We start from the raw sequence: 23550 nt of genomic DNA on the forward strand, positions 1-23550 counted from the left end.
TCTTTGCAGTAGTCTCGTATCCCTTCAGCTGCACGTTGAGTTTTCTCAACGTGCAGAATGGGCAAGACTTGCCGGTTTGGCTCTTAGCCAATAAGCTTGGTATGGGAAATGAACATAGGAATTAACGAATGATCTTGAGTAGAATCCATGAGGATCAGAATAATTGACAAGTACAACCTTTTGAACCATAGAGCCGAATGTTGGTTAATGTTTGTCAATAGGCACGGAAGAGTATGACCAATTGCTGTGCCATACAACCGCATTACATCAGATTCTGATGCTGGTGCGCTTATCGCGGATATAGGCTGACGTGTCTGACTGATCCTTCTCATGAGAGTGGACTGAAAAATTAGAGTCATCGAAGATTCATGTATTTGGGCTAGTGGCACATTGTCCTCCAGCCGTTGAAGCCTTTGCTGTCCGCACAGGTGCAAGCGAGAAACACAGTGAAAACTGAAATCATACCTAATCCGCCGTGGAACATGGCATCAATTGGCAACACTTAGATGCCTACGAAGAAGCTATTCTCGTCCATCGCTTCGTCAAACGGTTGGAGCCGAACAACAAGTAGCCATCTTGACCTTACAACAATCGGGTTTTGCATTGCCGACTATCTTGAAGATCTTCCACTCAAAGTACCGGCATACAGCCAACTACTGCTGTCCATCTTATCGATATCCAAACCAGAAACACCTCCCCACGTTCCAGCAAGCGCAAATGGCCATCGTCCAGCCTTCATTCCGGCACTTTCGACTCCGAAGGTACAACAGTATGCAAGTCGTGCTTCAACCTGGACCTTTTTCTTCTCGCAAGATGCTTCGACGCCCGCAAATAGCAGACCTCATAGCAGACCTGCCTCCGTGTATTGTTGCCGGTCACACTTGTAGCAACCCAATTGCCAGAGGAAGAGATGTGCCCAGGACTCGACGTTGAGAAACCCCTGAGCAATTCCCCGCAGTGGTTGCTCTTAGCGACCGGATAATGGACATCATTGGTCGCTTAATCTACATGAACGCAGGAGCAGCGCCCATAAATAACCCAGAACAGGGGTGAGATATCACAAAATAGCCGCCCACACTCAGCAGCTCAGAGAACCACCACCCAATCAACAAACCAAGGTACCTACCAAGTCGTACGGTCGGATCACGTAGAAGCCGTACGTCAGTTTCAAGCACTTTCACGGCGCGAGCCCGCACCTGCATGGAGCCCAATTATAGGGATGGCTATAGTCGTAGGCGCTCAGGTTTCAATAAATGTACCATGGGCGCCCCGATTGAGAAATGCAAACGAGCAAACGCAACGGCAATCACACCCAACCGCTCAATCAGATCACACTTCTCCTCATCAAAGTCAGTCACTGCGTTGCCGCTGGCGCATTTCATTGGTCCGAATTTATCAGTCTTCTATTGCCTTTCTACTTCAAGATGCGGTCCTATCTTCCTTTCAGCCTTTTACTGAATTTCCTCTTCCTTCACACAAAAATTTCGACTGCACAGAATACTCTTATCACTTCCACGATAACTTCCGCTCCCTCGTCCGTTGTTTCTCAAACACCTGAAATGTCTGCCAGTTCGGTATCTTCGTATTACAATGCTTTAGCGACAAGTATACCTCTACAACAGGGCGGTGGTGAGTTCTTTTGTCCGTATAGTCTTTGAAGCAGGTTGCTGATAATATGTAGATCCAGCAGCTGGCGATGCAGGTTCAACTGCAGGTGCTGGAGATAGCAATGCGGGCGCCTCGGGGCACAATGGTAGTTCCTTCACGTTGTCTACAGGCGCCATCATAGCCATTGCTGTAGTTGCCAGCGTTGTGTGCTTGGGAGGTAGTAAGTATAACGCAATACCAAAGCCCGTAACATGGCTAATCTCATATGCTAGTCGCTTCGTCTGTACTATGGTATTTTGCGAAGAAGAGGTCGTGGGAGGTTCGCGCAAAAATGCGAAAATCTGCAAGAAAAATCGCAACAGCCTTAACACCAAGACGCTCAGCCTTCCCCAAGGACGTCCAAAACCCCAGAAAGAAATCGAATCGCGGTCTGTCTAGAATAGAAGAAGTCCCAAACACACCTAGACTTGGAGGCAACGATGTCGAAAAGGGAAACTCAAAATTATCGTCCTTCGAAATGTCGGAACCACCTAAAGCGAAGGCTAAATGGGGGAAGAAGGCAACGCGGCCATGAAGTTCTAACATGATGTGGCGATGAATATCCAGGGTCGTTTTATTTGATCTCCTTAGCGTTGGCGTCGAGTTGTGGGTTTTCCAATTTTTGAACTTCGAGTATATATAGGGTCGGATGTAGCTTGGACATATCTCTAAGGCATAAATTCTTTCAAAGCCTTCTGAAAACATTGCCACTTGCGCTCCGTCTGCCATCATCCCTCCTGCCTTTCCTTTCTGGCTTTGGTTGTTCTTTTTCTTTCTTACCCGCACTGGGCACAAAACTAACAGATCTTTCTCCGACGACTTCCCCACGACTCTTGGTGGCACGGCCATTCCCCTGTGAGCGAGAGCCCAGCGATTTGTCGCGACTCTGATGCCCAGATTTCTTGTACGAGGACGATGAAATACGCATCTCTGGCTTCGGTTTCTCCTTTCGTACCTTTGCAATCTCATCATCATCGTCGTCGACCTCATCGCTAGACTCCCCAGAAATGTTCGAAGGTCTGGCCATGCCAGCTTCCCCAACCTTTGTGCTCGGATTAAGGGCCTGGAACTCCCTACTGCGCTCATCAACAGCGAACTCTTCATCCTCGAACATTTTCCCAAATCGGTCATCACCCAAGACACCCTTGTCCTGATCAACTGTCTGGCGCCTTTCTTGTCTCTTGAGCATCTTATCAACCAAGTTTTGGTTGACTTTGACCTTCTTGCCACCCCTGATTCTACTAGCTCGCTCTTTTTCAACCTTTTCTTTGACTCTCTTCGTCCTCTCGTCGTCAAAGATGTATGGATTTGCAATAAGTCGAGCTTCCTCGTAAAGTTTGGATGCAACGAAATACCCGTGCATGTATGGCCGCAATAGATTCGTCGTGCCGACAAGATGGCCAAGATTGAGAGATTTCAGTTCCGGCAGCGTTAAGAACTTATAGTTATCATAGGTTTCCGCTGGTGCCTCTTCGGCCATCTCCTCGACCATGTTATCCAGAAATGAGCACCATCTAGGTGCAGGGCCGAGCTGGGGTATGAAGAAAGCATGCTGTTGCTTACCCTCGTTCGCTGTCAGAATCATACCACTTTGTTTACACCAAGCAACTGAATTTATATCGACTGCAGGTTCCACCGAAGTCCAAGCTTTTCCATCGGCTTCGTCCCATAACTTGATAATTCGTTTGTCCGCGGAGAGGATCTTCTTTTCTTGTGAGGAGGTAGTCATATGCATTAGTGTCTTGATAGGATAACCGTAGCCTTGGTCTTTGTGAAGGATGGGAACCGGTCGTCGAAGATCGAAAAGCTGGACTAATCCCTCGGAAGACCCAGTTGCCAAAGACAACCCAGACCTGTCGAAGTCTAAGGCTGTGATCTCACCTTCTTGACCAGCAAGAATGCCAACCCGCGCCTTTGACCGTGGATCCCAGAACTCTACGGTTCCAATCGATGTGCCAAAGGCCAACAGGTTGTGGCTGTCTTCTGCGATGGCTGCACAATTAACGCTACCAGTATTGATTCCCCCTTGTAACGCGCCCCCTCCCGAAGTGGTCATGTCATCGCCGCCAACATCAATTTGGTAGGGCTTCATGTATCGTCCCACTTCGAGATTCAATCTGTATACCTCTCCACTCCCATCCGCATTAACCCCTACAGCAGGAACCAAAGCCTCGGCAGACTGTTTGTCGTATATCAGGTCTCGGCCATACCGTGGGAGTCTAGTTTCATAATGGCAGCCACCCGGAGTGTGGAATTCGAGCTTGCGATCAGTCTGCAAGTGCAGAGATTTGGAGTAGTCGGAGGAGAGGAGGATGAACGAGTGGTTGAGCGTCGTGGTATGTCGCGCGAACGAGAGAGAAAGATGAGGTAGATAATGGGTGTGTATTTGTGGTTTGTATGTACCAGTACTCATAACCCATTCACCGTCCTCACTGACCCTTATACAGGCACTTGCCTCTTCAAACTCGAAATCCTGAAGCAGCTCGACTCGATTCGCATATTCGGGATCATTTTTCAAACTGCGCTTGCGTTGCCTTGCAAGCCAGTCAGGCAAGGGTCGGGCTGTTGAAGCACCGGAGATCGTGTAGACGGGCACGTCGTTTGGGTTGGTGAGCTTCATTGTGAAGCCTTGCGCAGTTGTTGAAGAGCCCTCATCGACGGTCTGAATAACTGGAGGGGTTTGAAGCTTGTCATCCGTGCCATCTCGAGAAATTTATTTTTGTGACAGGGATAATTCGTACGGATAGCTAGCGTGAGGTGCGGGGCCACCCCGGAAGAGGGTACGCCGATGTTCCGATGACATGCCTGTGGTCATGGCATGGTTGTGGTCCAGAGTTGTCAACTGTTTCTGTGCCATGTTCGACATGTTTGAATAAGAAGCGCAAACATATCGGCATTTGGAGTAGGAAACGTACTGAGACCGAGGCCTCCATCCGTGGAAGAGAGGCTATCCATTTTCGACCCTCCAGCGGAGATGGAGCCCTGCGAACCTCACGACCGCTACGCCTGTCCAAGAACAAGACTTCTGCTTAATATATAACACCCCTCTTCGCCAATCCATGCGATCAATCTCATACTTCAATTGGAAGGTCAATAACTCGTTCCGAGATTCATGTACTGATAGGCGCCGGATGCGCTCTTGCTGGCTCGTTTTATGATTCATTCATTTGTACGATATGGATCCTGGCGACTATCGGACAAATGTATTATCGTTTGTAAGTTGGCAGAAACCATGTCGGTCCTACAAAGCTAATAATTATCTGCAGAATAACTTTACTTCGATAGACTATGAATTTCTTGAGCCTAAAACTCCCTCCTCTGAGAACATAAGGGTTTCCCTACGAAATATTGAGAGACTTCTGCGACAGGATGGAAGATTGGCACACCTAGACACGGTACGAGATGGTATATGGCTCTTTCAAGGAGGGAAGTCTTCCAGCAATTTATCCAAGCCGCACAAAACGGAAAATGGCGTGATCGATGTGCTTGGGATCCAACTTGTTGTTGTGGAGCAAGGTGTCTTTGAGCCAGCTAGTCTTGCAAAGGCTAAGCAAAGTCCTCATTCTGTTCTGAACTCGGCGAGCAGCAATTCATCCCCGTCTTCGTCTCTTGAGAATTCTGGACGAGCTGGATTTTCGGTCAACTCCAGAGCAGTGCAAGCGAATGCGGCGCACAATGCTTCTCAAGAAGCATTTCCGTCCCAAGGACAAAAACCACTCGATCGCCAAGACCTGACATGGCCAGCTCCTGCAGATCTACATGAAAGATTCATATCTGCTGTACTTGGATCTCTTGTTTCTATTCTCTGTCGTGACGAGGGTTTTATTCCTCTTAATCCGCGTACCTTAATCTTGAACCAGTCCATTGCATCAAGTCCCGCGGATTTGACTGAAAGTTACTCAAAACATACTGGCGCAATTACATTGGCTACATTAGACATAAGTCTTACACCATTAGGCACAGTTATTATCAAGATATATTCAGATGAAGCATTAGGCTTGCAAAGCATTTGTGCCAGCTCATTATCAAATGGGCAATTTGAACGATTGGCTCCTGGGACGATGTTGTGGCTCGCTCCTGGAGGAAATACTGCCAAATTTCATGCTTTTTCGAACCAGAAAGGATTGCCTAGAACACAAACCGGAAAGCCGTCAGTCACAACCCCTGCGGACTCCAAGTTGAGTGAGTTAAATGAGCTCACAGTGAAAAGCTGGCAGTCTAAGTGTATACAGTGGTTGTCGTCTAAAGGCATAGACACATCGTACATTGACAGTGGTGGTTGGCTGTTTGTTCAGATGCTCGCCGGTAACAGCTCGCTACTTGGTAACGAGTCTCTTGCCACATGCAATGGCTCGTCTGTCGTCCCCTGGCCGGCTTTGCTGTGCTTTACGTCTTCCAATACTGCTATTTCACGGCCGCTGACGAATCAGCAAGCTGCAAAGCAAGTCACCGACCCACTGTCATTTGCTGAGGAGTGGTTCATGAGCAAAATTGAGAGATCAAACACCCTGGAGAAACGAGTAAGAGATAGACAAAATGCGGAAGCATTATCAAGGGAGCAAGCAGAAGTTGATGCCCGTGCTTTACAGTCAAATTCTTATTCTCCAGTGGTCCTGCGCAGAGGCAGCAACGCTGGTGCCATGTATCCAACACCACCAGATGCAATCCATCACCCTGTTGGGGTCACACCAGTCTTTGATGGGGCGGGTTCTACGCCTAACAACCCAAATGCAAACCCATTTGCTGCCCAGGACGGGAGTGCAATTGCAACCACCTCTGGAGTACCCGATGTTGATGTCGATATGTGGGATACGCCGAATAAAAAAGATCGAAATAACGACACAGACGGCGACTTATTTGGAGATCTCGGTGGTGACATGTTTGGCAACGATGTTACTGATGCCGATTTCAGCTTCTTTGACGAACCTGATGAAGTGGAACCCGAAGTAAAGACAGAGATACCCGTGGCCGCAAATATGTCTACAATAACAGAAGATCCTGTCAGGAAACCAGCTTTTGTTGCAAGTCTTGCGGGTGTAGAAGGCATGCGTCCTCCACCTCTGAAGACGAAGCAGCCACCAGATTTGGACAAACGGGCTATTGTTGGGGCCATGAAACCACCACGCAAAGTCAACACTCACGAGGTGGTTGACACTAATTTTGCAGGTGAGAAAAGTGGCGGTATCACCAGGACCATATCGCCAGTACAATTCGACCAGGAATCTATTTTTCAGCGTCTCGTTAAAGATGCAACCTCACAGAAGGTTCAAAAACGACCTAGACGGGAAAGTCTTTTTGATAAGATTGATTTTGAAAACTCGTTATCTTTAGTGGACGATAAATACGGAGCTCAAGGGCTCTACAGTGTCTCGGACCAGAAGGGATGGCTCCCAGTGCTTGGGTCTGGGCTTCCTCAAACGAATTATCTCAGCAGTCGGAAGAAGTCACACCAGAACGAGTTTGAAGTTGGTAAAATTCCACAATTGTTGCTTGAGGACAAGATGAGCGAAAATCAAGAATTTGACGAGGCGATGGATTTCATGGTAGATTCGGACGGAATGAGTACAACCTCAGAACAGGACGATACGAGCCGTAGCACCGATGATACTTCAGCTGTCCCTACCACGGGGTTCGAGAAGACTTGGCTCACCGAGGATAGGCCAGCAGCTGGCATGCCAAGTTTTGATCCGATGTCTATCGACTTCGAGCAGTCCAGCAGTACTCCCCAGTCCGCAGTTGGGACCCAGTTGCCATTTCCTGATCTAAATGCAACGGATTGGTCGCTGACATCTTATTTTACAACACCTGAACCAGAGATGCTGTCTAGCTCCCTCAACGACCTCGAGTGTATTGCGACGGCTCAAATCCTTGTCGACCAGGTGGTGGCAGGCACGCTCCAGGTCCCCTGGCTGTCTGAACAGACAAGAGCTTTGAACAAGACCACGGCTAAGGGTGGTCTTGTCCGAAGTGTTGCAAAGGTAGCAAGATTGTTCTTCAAGGATTTAGTATCATGTACTGTAAAGACATTTTCTGAGATCCAAGGAGTCCCGGTTCTAAATTCGGGACTACGCTTACCGCCACGTCCCATCAATCCGTTTTCGATACCTCTTCCCCAGCTGGAGCTTCGAAGGTCGGATTCTAAACTATCAGTGCTTCCTTCTGCGATATCATTTTGGGAAAATCTTGGTCTTGCTCCATCTGGAGGTACGAAAGATGTTCTTTCAGTTTGTGTGTATCCGGATCTCGATGGGGCTCAATCAGGGGTCACTTATTTCAATGAACAAATCCGGAATACTTACGAATCTTTCAGACTCGGTACGCATGAGATCATAGTGGCAAGAGATCTTTTCTCTGGCCACCTGCCTTATCCCCTAGAAACTGACCCTCAAAATTCTTTTCGCAATTTGGCAACGCTTCGGGAAACTGTCGCGCGATTGGCCAATTCTATAACATCGATTTTTCCCGAGGAAAAGAATTTTGTAATATACTTCATGTATCCTACCGACAATCCTACTCTCCTTGTTCACATATGCTCCGCCTTTCAACATTTATTCCACCTCTACAGGAAAGCGCTGGTAGACAGAAAGGTCCAACCAAGCAATGAACTAGTTCTTCAACTTGTTCCCATCGATTTTGTTGCTTCTTCGACATCAATTCCGATCCCAACGCCCATAGAATATGGCCGACTTTGCTTAGAAGTCTATGGGCGATGTATGGATTTTGCGTCGTCTGCGGCGACCCCTGCAATAATGTTAGAGCGGCCACTACCCCGTGGTATTGATTTCAAACTTAATCCGACCCCCTCAGCTGCAGTTCTGCAAGAGCATACGTGTCTCCACATTGCATATGCGCAAAGTGCTGATAGTCGTTGGATTACAGCCGTATGGACCGACAATAGAGGCACCCAACAGATGAATGCGTCGTATTGCTTGGGACGTAAAAACGAACCCATTTCCATGTCATTTTCAAATGTTGCCGCAGAAATATGGGACACAACTCTCGACTTTGTCTCAAGCAAAAGAATCCATTGGCGTATTTTCATAGCCAAAGTAGGCATTATGGAAACATCGGAGGTTGAGACATGGATCGATCTTGCATCAAAAGAATCTGATGCTCAGACGAAATTAACACTCTTGACTGTTCATACAGAGCCGTCTTTACGCCTCCTACCTCCAGCTCTTTCACTACCTGCAGCGAGAGACTCAACGCAAACCACCACTCCAGTCTCGACTCCACAAAATTCAATCCTATCTCCGGATATGTCAACTCCCAATCCACCAACTACTACTCCCTCTGATCAATCATCAACAGTTGATCCAGATCCCACAACCCGCCTTTTACTATTGTCTGACCAGACCCATGGTCTGATCCTTTCTCATCGTCTCTCTAATTCTCGATCCCTCTTCCACCCAAATCCTGCATTGGTTTCTGGATACGTTATCAAACATTCTACACCAACACCTGTGCTGATCGAAGTTAATGTAATTCACGGCGGGAGGGAGGGGAACCCAAGACACTTCTACGAGGCGCTGCTTAGGGAGGTACTGACTAACTACGCGGGGTTGGGGACCTTGAGTAGGGCAAGAGGAACAACAAGCACAGGAGATGCTAGACCCTGGCATATTGCCGCCGCTGAAAAGGGTGTGAAAGTGTTACATGCATTAATGTAATGAAGCGATGAAGAAATAAGATAAGGAAATATGACATTTTCCGCATGGCATATAGGATGGAAACGGCACACCTTGGGTACGGCGTGTATTGGTTTTCAGCATACTTGAGAGCGCGAGAGGTTACATACTTCACATAGCTGATAGTAAATAGTAGGATAATATCATTCCTCGATATAATTATTTAGATATACTCCCATTTCGGTTGGTACATGAACTTAGTTCCTCATTTTGCGTCTCTCTTTCGACCTTTGCAATTTTGATGAGTATATGATGGGATACAAATGCTTCAAATCAACACCGCTGTATGGGGGTGAGTTGGGACTCCAGGGGAGCACGTCAACGGCTCGCTAAGCAAAATGCGGGGTTGGAGGGGTACGAGAAGCAAAAAGTAAGCACTTGGTACAACGCAACGTCTGCTTCGAAAATAATTTTCACCTCTGTACATATCTTCTCCAACATCCTCTCACTTTAATTTTCCAGCTCCTTTCACAATGGCAGATCTTCCAACCACATATTCAGGCAAGTTCGCTCACGCTACATACAGCACAGGCCGTCTAACACCCTCTAGATCCCATCAAGATCGCCGTAATAGGCGGAACAGGATTACAGTCCCTCCCAGGATTCACACCGATCGCAACAGTCAATCCGCTTACACCATGGGGATATCCTTCTTCACCCATCTCAGTCCTCTCCCATAACAACGTCCCAGTCGCCTTTCTGTCCCGCCACGGTCTCCACCACCAATTCGCGCCGCATGAAGTCCCCAACCAAGCCAACATCGCAGCACTAAGGAGTCTAGGCGTCAGATGTGTAATTGCTTTCAGCGCGGTAGGGAGTTTACAAGAAGAGATCAAGCCAAGAGATTTCGTGGTTCCAGATCAGGTCTTTGATCGAACAAAAGGTATGCTACAAACCCAATATTAATCCTCAGGAAATACAAATCCTAACAGAAGACTACACAGGCATCCGCCCCTTCACCTTCTTCGAAAAAGGCGTCGTCGGCCACGTCGGTTTCGCCGACCCCTTCGACGCCAAACTCGGTGAAATCGTCAAGAAATGCGGCCACTCCCTCGCCGGCGACAACATCGTCCTTCACGACAAAGGCAACCTGATCTGCATGGAAGGCCCGCAATTCAGCTCACGCTTCGAATCAAACTACTACCGCTCCCTCGGCGGGTCCGTCATCAACATGAGCGCGCTCCCGGAAGCGAAGCTCGCGAAAGAGGCGGAACTCGCGTACCAGATGATCTGTATGGCGACCGACTACGATTGTTGGCATAGCACGGAGGATGTGGATGTTGCGATGGTGATGGGACATATGAAGGCGAATGGGGAGAATGCGAAGAGGTTTGTGGGTGCAGTGTTGGATGCGTTGACGAAGGAGGAGAGTGGGGAGGTGGTGGAGGCGAGGCATTTGATGGGGGGGACGACGGGGATGATTAAGTTCATGACTAAAGCTGAGGGGAGGGGGGCGGAGGGAGTGAAGAATGTTGAGTTCTTGTTTCCAGGGGTTTTTGATAGTTAGGGCGGGTGGTGAGGATGATGTTTTGTGATACCTTCGATAGAATAGTCTATTTTGCTTTACTAGATTAGATTTCATTCACTGAGATTTCAATTTCTCTTCCGAAATCCTTCAATATTTCGTTCTCACTACGTGTCACAAGACCAATCCACATCACCTCTATCCTCACACTACACACCTAGGTACATGTCCATTCATTCACAAAAGAAACTTCAAATCCAAACTCCCAACCCCCAGCCTACCCCCGAAACACAACTATCCTCAATTGCCCATTGATCATAAAAGTAAAACCACACCTCTTCCCATCCCAAACGTACACAAGCCAACCGATGAGCCTCTCAAAAGCCCATCAACTGACTACTGTCCTGTGACCCCATAGAAAGAACATATGGAACACATTTTCATTCACAACCCACTTCATCTATCTCTGTGGCTAGTAGTTGGCGAATATCTTGGAAACAATATGACATTTGATACTATAATACGATACGCTATTCGGGTATTCCTGCTTTGTAGATGTACGATGAGAAGGCTAATATTGGGGGGATGGCATAAGAGTACGGGAAGTGTGAATGAGGAATGAACGATGAGAAAAAGGAAGTATACTCCTTTAGAATTCGCTTAACTGAAGAGACATCTGCGTTCTACCCATCAGCCAAAGGAAGAAGTCAAAACCCTTCACCCGTTTCACCTGAATGAAGAGACTTCTGATTTCTCAAAATCCAGGGAGAGAGAACGAATCAGTCATAAAATCGTTTCAATCATATGCAAGTTCATAGAATGGTCCCAATCATATGCTATTCGCCATATGTAAATAAAACACCATGTAAGCCAGCTTGAGCCCATAAATGTATGAAGCCGTGCAAACGAGCTTCATCCCGCAGCTAGGTAAGCCATGTTAAAATCGTCTCAGGGCTGGACACAAAGGGCCCAATCACCCACTCCCAAACCATCCAACCCAATTACTGCCCAATCAAATAAGTCAAATCCATCATCCATCATCCGATCATCAAAGTCTCAGAAACAAAATCGCTCCCTGAAAGTCAACGCCAAATAAGAAATCTCATAACGCATTAGTGCATATCAAACGCCTATGTAAAAGTGGGAAAGTAAACAGCTTAGAATACAGTGAAGCCGATTCCAGGCTCCATGTATTCCTCGCCCTCAGCCTCGCGCTTGGACTTGGAAGCTGGGTCGAAGTATGGGCGCTCTCCGATACCGACGCAGCGTTGACCGGTGCGGAGACCGTTGTTGTCGTAGTCGTAGGTGGCGGCGTGGAAGGTGGAGCGGTTGTCCCAGATTGCTGGTGCGGGTTAGTTTGATGTCAAGGGAAAGCAAGAGAGGATATGTAGGGGGAAAGAACATACCGAGATCATTCTGGTTGTTCCACTTGAAGCGGCATTGGAGGTCGTGGTTCTCAGTGACCATGCGGAGGAACTCGTTAAGAAGGTGGTCAGACTCGCGCTCGGTGAGACCATTGATGTGTTGAACGTGGTGGCCGACGGCAAAGACGGTCTTCCAGCCAGTGACTGGGTTGGTGCGGATGACTGGGTGCTCGGTGGAGAGCTCATCACCAATGTTGAGAGGGTTGCCGCGAGGATCAGTGTAGAGCTTGAACTTTTGGTTTTTGGCAGCCTCAGTGAACAGAGGTTGGGCGTAGGTGGCGGTGAGACCATCAAGGAACTTTTGGTAAGCTGGGGAGAAACGGTCATAAACTTCGTATCCGGATGCCCAGAGAGTGTCTGATAATGTATTAGTTAACTGTGAATGGCTGATAGATGGTTGGGTGCTTACCACCACCGAGTGTTGGGAGATCGGTGAGCTTCAAGATAGCATAGTCAGATGGGACAGGCTCAAAGGTGATGTCAGAGTGCCATCCCTTCTTGAGAGATTGCTTCTTCTTGTGTTGCTCTGCCTTGCGGTCACAGAAAATCTTGGTTGCAAGATCGTTGCTGATAACGGAGATCTCATCATCCTTGTTGCATTGGAATGACTTGTTGGAGATTGGGTGGATGTGCATGGTGGACTCAGCAGGCTTGCCAGTCAAAAGACCAAGCTTTTGGCATAGTTCCTTTTGGAGGTCATTGTCGAGATCCTTTTGACCACGGAAGAAAACGACACCACGTTGGGAGACTATGAGATATCAGCTTTGAGACTGAGAAGATCCAAAATTGACGCATGAAGCCAGCTTTTGAAGGACTTCAAGTCTATTGTGGTGATCAAACAGGTAACTTACCAGTGATGGCTAGATCGCGAATGAGCTCATCAGCATTAGGAGCCTTGAGCCACTCAGCAAGGTTGGCAGTTGGGAACTCCTTTCCAATGACTGGAGTGACATCGAAAGACTCAAATTTGTCAAGAGCACCAGCGAGTTGCATAGGAGTCTTGATCAACTTGGCTGGAGCAGTTGCAATCGATTGAGCAACAACCTCTTGAGCCTTCGCCTTCATTTCTTGCATGCGGCTAACCGGGTAGACATCCACAGCCATTGGAGCCATGATGAAGCGATTTATTAGGGTAAGTTTCGGAAGTGGATAAGTTCTTGGTATGAAGTAATGGGTATAAAGTGGAAGTGATGGTGGTGTGTTTATGGTTTAGGAAGAAAGAACTTGAGCTAAAGGAAGGGAGCCTTTATACTTAAAGTAGTTCCCTTCCTCTAGCGTCAGATGGCGAACTCGGCTAAAGATGCGGTGGGGATGTGGAGGAAGTGGATGTGAATAATACTCGTAATCTGCTCGATGAAGGTGATGAACATGAAAATGTTCCCATTGAGAGTTTCATTCCCCACCAATCAGTGAACATTGAGCATGTAAACTGCCTTTCGCAGTTACCATTCACAACAGCCGTTTGCTATCAAACCTGATGCCAGGTCGTATCAGCTATCATCAGTAGAGACGTCGAAGATCTATACCGCAAGCGACACAGAAGAATTGACATTGGCGTTGCGCCATGGTACCCTATTCCCGACTGTCCGGGCACTAACGGCTTCCAGTTCCATTTCGAAGTATCTCTGCAGAAACCTTCGTGGGTAGAGCACAAGATATTGGCCACTTATGTAGTTGCAATACGGTATGCATGTATACATACCGTAACGAATGTGACACGTCGCACAGATGGAGCCCTCTTGCTGAGTAGCGGGCACTATAAACCTTTGGGAGACACTAATGTTCTATTGGTAACACAGATAAGATACCTTGCTCCTTGTACGCACCTGACTCTTGATACCGAAAGTCGAAAGGGTAAAGCAGATCAGCTCCAAGGCTGGACTACCAACTTGGAGTGAACACATCTGAATTGGCCAGTTACAGTCAAAGACGAATTAATTCGGAAGACAAGGACGAACAAGACCAGCCCCAAGGTAAGCTCCACGCGGGTTGTGCAAGTGCCACACTTAGGAAGACGTCCAGAAAAGGCTCCAACATGTGGCTGCCATGCAGGTAATACCCACACCTAACGGCGGCTGTCCCCGTGGAGGAGTAATAGTAGCTGAGGGATATACCTCCGGGTACATCAAGGTGTATTTTTCCCGGCAAGCAAGTGAAGATAAGACGTTAGAAAGCTAAGAAAGGAGGGGTTGAGAGACCTTGCAAAAGTTTTGTCAGGATCCAAAATCAACGCAGTATCCACCAAGTTACTTGCATCACAAGTGTCTCCACCTCGTTGTTGGACTCTCCGACAAACCAATAAGACCTTTAAGCTGATCGTCGAGGGCACTAAGACCTACCGAGGGTATGTTTGTGAAGGCGGGGCACTTTTGACGTGCTGGCAATGTTTTTGATACCAGAGAGCTGATTCCAGAAGGAGCCGATACTGGAGATGGAGGTCGTACATCGTGAGGTGTTGCGACATGAGCCACGTTCCCAAAGCTGATGGTTGGGACACCAGCAGTCTGGTTCATCGCTTCCCTCCAGACCGGCACCACACCCTTCTCTTGGAGCAGTCAGCTAGTTATTGGATGGGATGAATATGCCACAGAACGGCAGAGTGTCGTCTCAACGGGACAGACGTAATTGGGAACTGTGCCTGAGAGCACCCCTCCTTTGCCCCTCTTTCGACTTCCAACGTCGACTGGTGGGGCGAACACGACGTTGGTATCGCTGCCAATGAGACTCCCATCGCCCTGTGAGCTGCCAGACGAATGGTAGCAAGAACGGGTGTTCTTCTCGAGGAGGGTAATCTTCCGCTGGATGGAGCTGCCAAACGAGTACAAGCTGCTCAAGCAGAGTAAGGATCCGGTGGGGTAAATGTATGGTACGTTGGCTGCAGCTTATCCATAGAAGATTCATCACGGAGCTTGATGCGCAGGAGTGATATATGTACGTGGATGTCGTTGGGTGGTAACGGCAGAGACAGGGTATGGGAAGGGCCGCTGAAGAATTTCCTGCAGGCGAAGCATGTTTGTTTCTGATTATCCGCCGTGGCCGAGTAGAGCACATGGTTGTCGCCATCGAAAGGCTCGCGATGATGGGATTGATATTGTCGTCGTGTTCTCTAGATCTGAATAGAGATATCTATCGTCCAGATTCGTCGCGCTTCACCATAAAATTGTAAATTGCTGTTTTGTTGTTGTTTTGTAACGAAGGAAAGCCTCGTGAGCCTTGGGACTCCGCGGTCGTTGGACTTGAGTTGGACTTGGGGCACGAGCACGGGCGATTGCCGCATTTCCAGGCAATCCAGGCCGCAACTTGCCAGCCATTTAGCGATGTCAACCCCTGTATTCTGCCGACGTCCCCCACGACGCGAGGCCAGAATGACGACCGCGCGACTGAAAGATTGACGACCTCGGAGTGCTGTTGCTGCGTCAGAACCAACTCGGTCAACAGCTCGAATCTGCGTCTGCAACGTCAAGCTAATACGTCTTAGTCAATTTGATCTTGTGAGCAATCACGGCAATGCCATGATTGCAACCTTCCAAGGAGATGGCTCTCAGTTCGGTCAGTTGCAGCTCCCAAGTACCCATGTTGTTGATCTATTACTGATAGCTATCTGTAGTGGAAAACGTTCGATTTCTTCGAAGTCAGCCAAGTCACTCCGCCAGACGAGGACGGCAAATCTTTCTTCGACAGCAATGAGATTAGCTGTGTATGCTCCGGTTCGGAGAGCCTCTTTCTCGGAAGCTACGATGGCACCGTCCGGATCCTGTCGCCAACTTTCAAAGTGTTGAGGAGCTTTCAAGCTTACGATGCGGGCGCGATTACACATATGAAGCAGGTGGAGGGGACCTCTCTATTGGTCACGATATCGGTATTTTACGTCTGCGGTGATACTGGGACGGAAGACTGAAACTCTATAGGAAGACTTGCCCAATGAACCTGTCTTGAAAGTATGGGCCTTGGACAAGCCAGTCAAGAAGACCGGTCTACCAACATGTCAATCAACTGTGAGCATACAAAATGGAAGGAGGCCGTTTCCGGTACGTCATTAACTTCGAACCATACCCATCACCAACTAAATACCCCCAACAGATATCTGCCTTTGCTGCCCTGGATAATCTCTCACAGGTAGCCGTGGGATTCGCCAATGGTTCAGTTACAGTGGTACGTGGGGACTTAATACATGATAGAGGGGCGAAACAAAGGACGGTGTATGAATCAGAAGAGCCCGTAACCGGAGTCGAGCTTCGGGAAGAGTCCAACAATTTGACTACCCTCTACGTTACGACTATATCCCGAATACTGAAACTCGTCACGGCAGGCAAGGGAGCTGGCCAGCCGGCGAGAAATGTGGAGGAGTCCGGTTGTGCTGTTGGGTGTATGACCGTTGATAAACGTAATGGCGATATTGTTGTAGTCCGAGAAGATGCCATCTACTACTATGGTGTCGATGGTCGCGGGCCATGTTATGGCTACGACGGTCCCAAAAGTCTTGTCGCTATATACGAGGACTATGTGGCTTTAGTCTCGCCGCCAGCAGCAGCGACAGCGTCAAACAAGCCTAGTGCTCTTCGCCGGTTTGGGGGTATGCAGGCCGAAGAAATATTCGACACCTCCACGTTCACCTTGCTGGATACAGACTTGAAGTTTATTGCACATTCAGAATCTTTAATTTCACAAGTCAAGACTCTTTTCATGATATGGGGCGATCTCTTTACGTTGAATCAGGATGGAAAGGTACGGCATTGGGATCTTCCTTTAATGCAGAGGAACGTGTATGTTAATTGCCTCGATAGATCTTCCGGTACCATGAAAAGTCATTACAACAGCGATTGGAGATTCTTTACCAAAGGAACCTCTTTACCTATGCGATCAGTTTGGCACAGAAGTGTAACATGGATGCTGCTCAGCTGAATGTAATATACCGTAAATATGGAGACAACCTTTATCAAAAAGGAAATTATGATGGCGCCATGCAACAGTACCTAAAAGCAATTGACAACACTGAACCTTCTCAGGTCATCCGCAAGGCAAGTTAGCTCTGCTATCACGACCGCTAAGACTAACATTGCCAGTTCCTTGACACCCAAAGGATACACAATTTGATCGAATACCTTGAGGAATTGCATGAGCATCACAAGGCCACCGCCGATCACACAACTCTCCTTCTGAATTGCTACGCCAAACTCAAAGATATTGACAAGCTGGAGAAATTCATCAAGTCTCCTGGTGACCTCAAATTTGACCTTGATACTGCGATTTCTATGTGCCGTCAAGGAGGCTATTACCAACAGGCAGCCTACCTTGCGACAAAGCATGGTGAGCATGGATTGGTAGTAGACATTTTGATTGAGGACTCCAAAAAGTATGCGGAAGCTCTTCAATACATATGGAGATTGGCACCCGATGCTGTGAGTATAATGTATATCCGCTCGCGCATCTACTAACCAAAATCATAGATGTACGAAAATCTGATGAAGTATGCCCGAGTTCTCTTAGAACACTGTCCCTCTGAAGCCACCAAGCTTTTTGTACAATACTTTACGGGCCACTTTCGTCCAAAGACAGACGCAGACGATATCGTCATCCAAGAGGAGGAGATACGACCTACCGGTGGCTACGCTGCTGGAGCTGTCACCGCGGTCCAAAATTTGCGAGACCTGTTGCCTTTGCCATATATGAGCACAGCTGCAGTTGCATCCCCGCCAACGCAAGGGAATATTGAGCCGACAGTCGGTGACAATGAAATTGTCGAAAACCCACAGCCACCTGCTCCAGAATACACAGCACCACAACCAAGGATTGCCTTTTCCTCTTTCGTTGATCATCCTGACGAGTTCATCGTATTCCTGGAAGCATGTTTAGAGGAGAAGGATCTCAAAGAGCGAGATAAGATCGATCTCTATACCACATTATTTGAGATGTTCCTTCACAAATCGAACGAAAAACGAGGTGAGCATAGAGATGAATGGGAAGCAAAGGCGAAGAAGCTCATTGAGGGTAAAAATATTCCAATCGATACCTCGAATGTCCTCCTACTGTCCCATCTTTCAAATTTCAAAGATGGAACTGTTCTCGTCCGCGAACAAGCTGGGCTTAGATTTGATATCTTTCGTTCCTATACATCCGCCAAAGATACAAGAGGTGCAATCAAAGCCCTCCGAAAATACGGTCCTGATGAACCCCAATTATACCCAGCAGCACTAGCATACTTCACCTCCGACCCCCGCATCCTCGAGGAAGCGGGCGACGAACTCGACATCGTCCTCAAAAAAATCGACGACGACGGTCTCATGGCGCCTCTCCAAGTCATCCAAACCCTCTCCACCAACGCCGTCGCCACCATGGGCATGATCAAAACCTACCTCCAAGCAACCATCGACCGCGAACGCAAAGAAATCAACAGCAACCGTCGTCTTATCACCTCTTACCGTACGGAGACGCTCGAAAAACGTGCTGAAATCCAAGACCTGACGACGAAACCCCAGACTTTCAACGCCACACGCTGCTCCTTCTGCGGCTCACAGCTTAGTCTCCCGGCTGTGCATTTCATGTGCAAACACAGCTTCCATGCTACCTGTATCAATGTGCAGGATAACGGCGAGGGCGGCGTCGAGGGCGACTGCACGGTATGTAGGAAGGATAATGAGGGTATTCGCGCGTTTGTGAGGAGTCAGGAGGAGGTTGGGGGGAAACACGACTTGTTTCTTGATGCGGTCAGCAGGGGAGGCGATAGATTCGCGACTGTTAGTGAGTTTTTTGGACGGGGTGTTATGGGGGATGGGGTCGGTGAGTGAGGTTATTTTGGTCGTTACATTAAATGAGAGTTCTTCGTTCTCTGTACTCGTTGTTCTTGTGAAGTCCCCTTGACGATCTTCTATGTACAGCTCCACATTTTTAAATCCCTCCGATGATCGTCCCTGAACTCTATACACGACTCGCCCTTTTTCCCTCCCTCCGCCACAACCATCGAGTAGTGTAATGCACATCTCGGTACTCGGTTACCGTTTGAACGCCTTCCATGTCCAGCGGTGGGTTTTTGTTGCATGTCGCTGATTTGAGCCACTTTCGTCATTTCTGTTACGGGCTTTTTGGGAGGGGAAGGTTTTGGAGCGGGTAGGTACAGGATGGTGTTGCGGTGTGGTGGTGGTTTGGTAGGGAGTTGGGTGGTGTTGGAGTGGGTTTTTGGATTGTGAGGATTCGAAAGATATGTCTTGGTACTTTGCTAACTTGCTTGTATTGTATATGAGACTTTCTTTCTTGAGGTCTCCTTCAACCCGGTATTCGGTTCTAAGATGGTATTCCGATGAAGATCTAACGTGCTGATCCTGTGTATGGTGAGAGGGTTGTGCAAGATATCCTTTTTATGCTGTGTATCGGGAGGGCTTTCGTTGTACGCATATTTGGTATTCCTAAAGTCTCCAGAGAGTTTTGTGAGACTTTGGTTGTAGCAGCTGCCTTGAGTCACAGCAGGGTTCGAAATCTTTAGTCGTGCAGAAGATAGGGATATGAAAAGAGGATATGGAGGTTGTCAATGAATAAAAGTGGAATGAAGAGTCGGTGGTTGTATTACTTAACTTTCGAAGATACAATCTGAAAAAGATGGAACTTATCATCTATAAGATTGAAGTGTGTATTTCTGCAGAATCATGAGAAGCCCGGATTATCATTTATGATATATATCAGCCATCCGAAGGCCGCATAAAAAGCAAACGGAGAGGAAGTGACCATGGTAAATGGCGGGAAAATCAATATGGAGGAATACGCATCTCTCCATTACAAACGGATAAGATACTATAGACGAAGGGGTCTTCTTTTCTTCTTTCTCATAGATCTGGCAATGTACAGCTCGAATATTCAGTCCCCTAGATACTAGGAACTCTTCTATCTGAATCACATTTTGTTCTTCTCTATTACAATCATGAATAGAGCCATGTCATCCAGACTCCTATCGCCCTTTTCCCTCACAACCGCAAGACCGTTAGCACGCAGCCTTCGTTTTCCACCACTGAGTCCCACAAGAATTCAGATCGCAGAATACGTCCGCGTCGCAACTACGCAACGGAGCAAGCCAAATCAACCCTTCGCAGTGCTAGCAGAACACTGGCACCCAACAGCCCACAAAACAAGCACGAAGACCTACGATGTTGATGTCTTACTCGCTGAAGACGATGACGGTGCTGATGTATGCTGGAGGTTCCAGATTGCGGAAGGAGAAGACGAGCTGGACAGATTGTTAGCGTATTCTCAGGCGTTTGGAAAACATGGTTCTGGGGACGAGCATTATGATGAATACGTTCATGCGTTTCAGGAATACATTATGAAGCTTTGGGTGAAGAAGACGTGTATGGATAGAGGATGGTACTCTAGTAGAGGGGACGACGGTGGGGAGATATGGTCAAATGTAAAGCCGGGTGAAGATGAGGATGACGATGAGGTAGGGTGTGAGGATGTAGATTAAGATGCGGTATCTTCTAAATATGCGGACACCGAGGGAAGAGAGAGCGGGATGGATGAGAAGAGCGAGAATAAGGGTAAGGAATAAAGTGAGTTTGCACTGAAGGCGGAGTTCCAAAGAACAAACGGGTATCATAATTAAAAAGTTATATGGCACTTCCAAATATCAACACATCCAAATCCCACCTCATAATATCAATTAGCATTAGTAGTCCTCCTATAAATCATCAAGGCAGCCACCAAGGCACAAGCCGTAGCTCCAAGAGCCACATAAACACCCGTCCGATCTGGGGCTTCCTCTTCGCTCTTCGGGAATGCTAGAGTTGGGTCGTTGCTGCTTCAGCGAGCGTGACGAATAACTCGCTGATGCTATGCCATGTTACACTGACGTGTAATGGCGCATTCATGTTGAGACTCATCGTGTATTGATCAGGTTGGGTTTCTGATCTTTGGGTCGTCTTGTCCAGGTCCGCTTTTAGAGCTGTGTAGATTGCTGGTAGTTCATCTAGATGTGGGTATTTTTCTCGTAAAGCGACAATGTGGGAGAATGAGTCCGGGTCTGAAGAATCGTAAGTGTAACATATCAGGTCACAGGCGTCGAGCTTTGCACGGTTCTCAAGTATGGCTGGTTCTAGCTCGCCGAGCTCCTCCATGATCAAGTAGCATTGCTTTCCTCCTTGAAGCTCTACGCTGTTGACTGCTGTTCGTGGTTTGATTGTAGGATGGTATAGAGAATCGAACGGTCGATTCAAGAATGCATCTAATAGTGATGACTTTCCTGATGATGGAGCTCCAAGGACGTAACATAGCACAACATTTCTCTCCACTCTTCCTAGTCGCTTTCTTCGCTTGCGTGCTTTCGTAGTTTTCAAAGCAGAAGTTGTTGAGTCGCGAGCATTCGGAGGTTCAAAACCCAAATATGCGAGATAAGCAAGTGTCGTTTTGGGAGAGACAAAAGTAGTCATTGACCACTGCGCGAGCCAACCCTGAAGAGTGATATGTCCTCCTTCATTGCGTACTGTCGATTCCGGAAACGAAGTTTCTAACCAAGAAGATGGCAGTCCCGGCGTGGGTGCAAATAAAGCATCGAGTTCTGCATCATTCAAACCCCCATCGTTATCTTTGTCGAATAGCAAGAATAAATCCACGAAAAAGCGATATCCAGCAGGACTCAGCTCTGCAGACGAATACTCAGGAATGTCGAATTTGGGATGGAGAAAACTGTCCTTCAAGCTCAAGCTGTCGGTATAGTGATATTTCCGTAAGATGATCCAAATTGTCTCATGTCTGCCCTTCTCGGCAAACATTTTGTTAAGATGAATGAAAGCTCTTTGGTCAATTCCCTTTTCTATTTGCGATCTCGGATAAGCCTTGCTAATGGAGATCTTGATGTTTTCAAGATCCTCGTCCGGAAGCTGTTTTTCAAAGCATTTTATCTGAAAATTGTGCATTTCTCGATCGTTGAGATACCCATCCTGATCCTTGTCCGATAGATAGAATATCCTCTTCAACGCAGCCACAGCGGCTGGCTTTAGGTTCCCTTCCTTCGAATCGAATAGTGGTGCAATTGGATGTGTAACGGCCTTTTGACAAAGATAGAAGACCTCATTAACATTATGTTGTTCCCTTGCGCTGGTGCGTATACACGAGTCAATCTCCTTGAATTCCGCCATAACCGGCATCATCTCATCCTCCACAACCTGGGCCGTACTGCCTGTTGTTGTCAAATCCGACTTGTTGGCACATAATACAACGGGTACATTGACTCCGAGCGAACGGAAATAAGGCATCCAGAAAAGCGCAACTCGCTCATAGCTGTAGTGGTCCGAATAGACCAGCAGTATTACATTCGATTTCCGCAGTTCTTTCCTTAATGTGTTTCTTTCCTGCGGTAGGGCAGAGGTATCGACAATGGTAGTAGTGACATTTTCGGGCGTACCGATGGTTGGCGGGATATGTATTTGAGGTAAAACGGATTGGATTTTGTTCGTGACGAAGACGTCTTTAACCAAGGAGGTGATAAGGCTCGATTTTCCAGCGCCTTCATCACCGCAGACGCAGATACGAACTGGCACACATTAGCAATGCTGTTGAAGCATTTTACAAGAGCTACATACCCGTAGCCATGCTGACCTCGTTTCAGCCTTGCGACAGGAGGCTACTATCCTGGGTCAGTTAGCCATCGCAGGCTTCGAGCTGCGGGCAGTAGATTCAGGAACAGTGACTTGAGCCGCCGAGCGCGTCAAGCTGGGCTTGTCCGATGGTGGTGGTGTTACAGCCAACTCTTGGAGATATTGGCTTTATGTAAACTTGGCGATGTTCTTGGTGGGACGGGAAGTAGTGGTACAATTACTTGTACAAGAAGCTTCTTTGACGCAGACCTTTGACGACGTTCCTTCTCGAACTCTGATTCTGAATCTAAACCCCTCGGCTTTCCGGGCATGAATCCGCGCTGTCAGTCGCCTAGACTTCTCCACATTCGGCCGCTGGATGGCTCGACAATAGTCGCTAGGGTGCGCTGCGCTCTGGCCAGGCCATGTTAGATTCTCAGCTTGAATCCCTTAGACTTCCTCTTATTCACATTTGTTTTGATCACTTCCCCTCTAGAAGCAATTTGCGAGGGACATGTATTTTTTTTATTTTCTAGCATAACTTGAAATCTCGACATCTCATAGCCAGTATTGTGTATTCTCGGCATCGTTCATACCCAGCATTCAAAGACAAGCATCGCTACCCCACACTTTGTACCTTGCAGCGTCTCCAATCCGGGCCTTCGTCACCGCGGTCAACCGTCTTTCCGCATTGCAATTGCTTCGACATTTCCCATTTCAACATCTTTGCTCTAGCATCTTTTTCTACTCTGATCGGTACTTAGCAGTAC

At 47.8% G+C, this 23550-nt stretch overlaps 7 protein-coding genes across 7 annotated transcripts; 4 read left to right on the forward strand and 3 right to left on the reverse strand.

The window, feature by feature from the left end:
- Positions 1 to 1559: 1559 nt before the first annotated feature.
- Positions 1560 to 2182, forward strand: GLAREA_01391 (uncharacterized protein; the record flags this gene model as incomplete). Its single annotated transcript, XM_008088607.1, has 3 exons — positions 1560 to 1629; positions 1682 to 1828; positions 1881 to 2182. 3 exons carry the CDS (start codon positions 1560 to 1562, stop codon positions 2180 to 2182), a joined length of 519 nt encoding a protein of 172 aa, XP_008086798.1.
- A 150-nt stretch (positions 2183 to 2332) lies between these two features.
- On the reverse strand, positions 2333 to 4267 carry GLAREA_01392 (Putative isomerase YbhE; the record flags this gene model as incomplete). Its single annotated transcript, XM_008088608.1, has 1 exon — positions 2333 to 4267. The coding sequence occupies one exon, from the start codon at positions 4265 to 4267 to the stop codon at positions 2333 to 2335; it is 1935 nt and encodes a 644-aa protein (XP_008086799.1).
- Positions 4268 to 4823: 556 nt separating this feature from the next.
- GLAREA_01393 (Purine and uridine phosphorylase) lies at positions 4824 to 10842 on the forward strand (the record flags this gene model as incomplete). The annotated part of the gene is made up of 4 exons (XM_008088609.1): positions 4824 to 4862; positions 4914 to 9288; positions 9886 to 10218; positions 10280 to 10842. 4 exons carry the CDS (start codon positions 4824 to 4826, stop codon positions 10840 to 10842), a joined length of 5310 nt encoding a protein of 1769 aa, XP_008086800.1.
- A 1115-nt stretch (positions 10843 to 11957) lies between these two features.
- On the reverse strand, positions 11958 to 13337 carry GLAREA_01394 (Clavaminate synthase-like protein; the record flags this gene model as incomplete). Its single annotated transcript, XM_008088610.1, has 4 exons — positions 11958 to 12142; positions 12207 to 12581; positions 12634 to 12972; positions 13076 to 13337. The coding sequence occupies 4 exons, from the start codon at positions 13335 to 13337 to the stop codon at positions 11958 to 11960; spliced, it is 1161 nt and encodes a 386-aa protein (XP_008086801.1).
- Positions 13338 to 15758: 2421 nt separating this feature from the next.
- Positions 15759 to 19009, forward strand: GLAREA_01395 (WD40 repeat-like protein; the record flags this gene model as incomplete). Its single annotated transcript, XM_008088611.1, has 7 exons — positions 15759 to 15773; positions 15832 to 16083; positions 16133 to 16252; positions 16305 to 16949; positions 17009 to 17230; positions 17288 to 17623; positions 17672 to 19009. The coding sequence occupies 7 exons, from the start codon at positions 15759 to 15761 to the stop codon at positions 19007 to 19009; spliced, it is 2928 nt and encodes a 975-aa protein (XP_008086802.1).
- Positions 19010 to 20145: 1136 nt separating this feature from the next.
- Positions 20146 to 20673, forward strand: GLAREA_01396 (uncharacterized protein; the record flags this gene model as incomplete). Its single annotated transcript, XM_008088612.1, has 1 exon — positions 20146 to 20673. One exon carries the CDS (start codon positions 20146 to 20148, stop codon positions 20671 to 20673), a length of 528 nt encoding a protein of 175 aa, XP_008086803.1.
- A 313-nt stretch (positions 20674 to 20986) lies between these two features.
- Positions 20987 to 22796, reverse strand: GLAREA_01397 (P-loop containing nucleoside triphosphate hydrolase; the record flags this gene model as incomplete). Its single annotated transcript, XM_008088613.1, has 2 exons — positions 20987 to 22737; positions 22787 to 22796. 2 exons carry the CDS (start codon positions 22794 to 22796, stop codon positions 20987 to 20989), a joined length of 1761 nt encoding a protein of 586 aa, XP_008086804.1.
- Positions 22797 to 23550: the final 754 nt, after the last annotated feature.

This window comes from Glarea lozoyensis (assembly GCF_000409485.1).
Source record: "Glarea lozoyensis ATCC 20868 chromosome Unknown GLAREA7, whole genome shotgun sequence".
Lineage (NCBI taxonomy): Eukaryota > Fungi > Ascomycota > Leotiomycetes > Helotiales > Helotiaceae > Glarea > Glarea lozoyensis.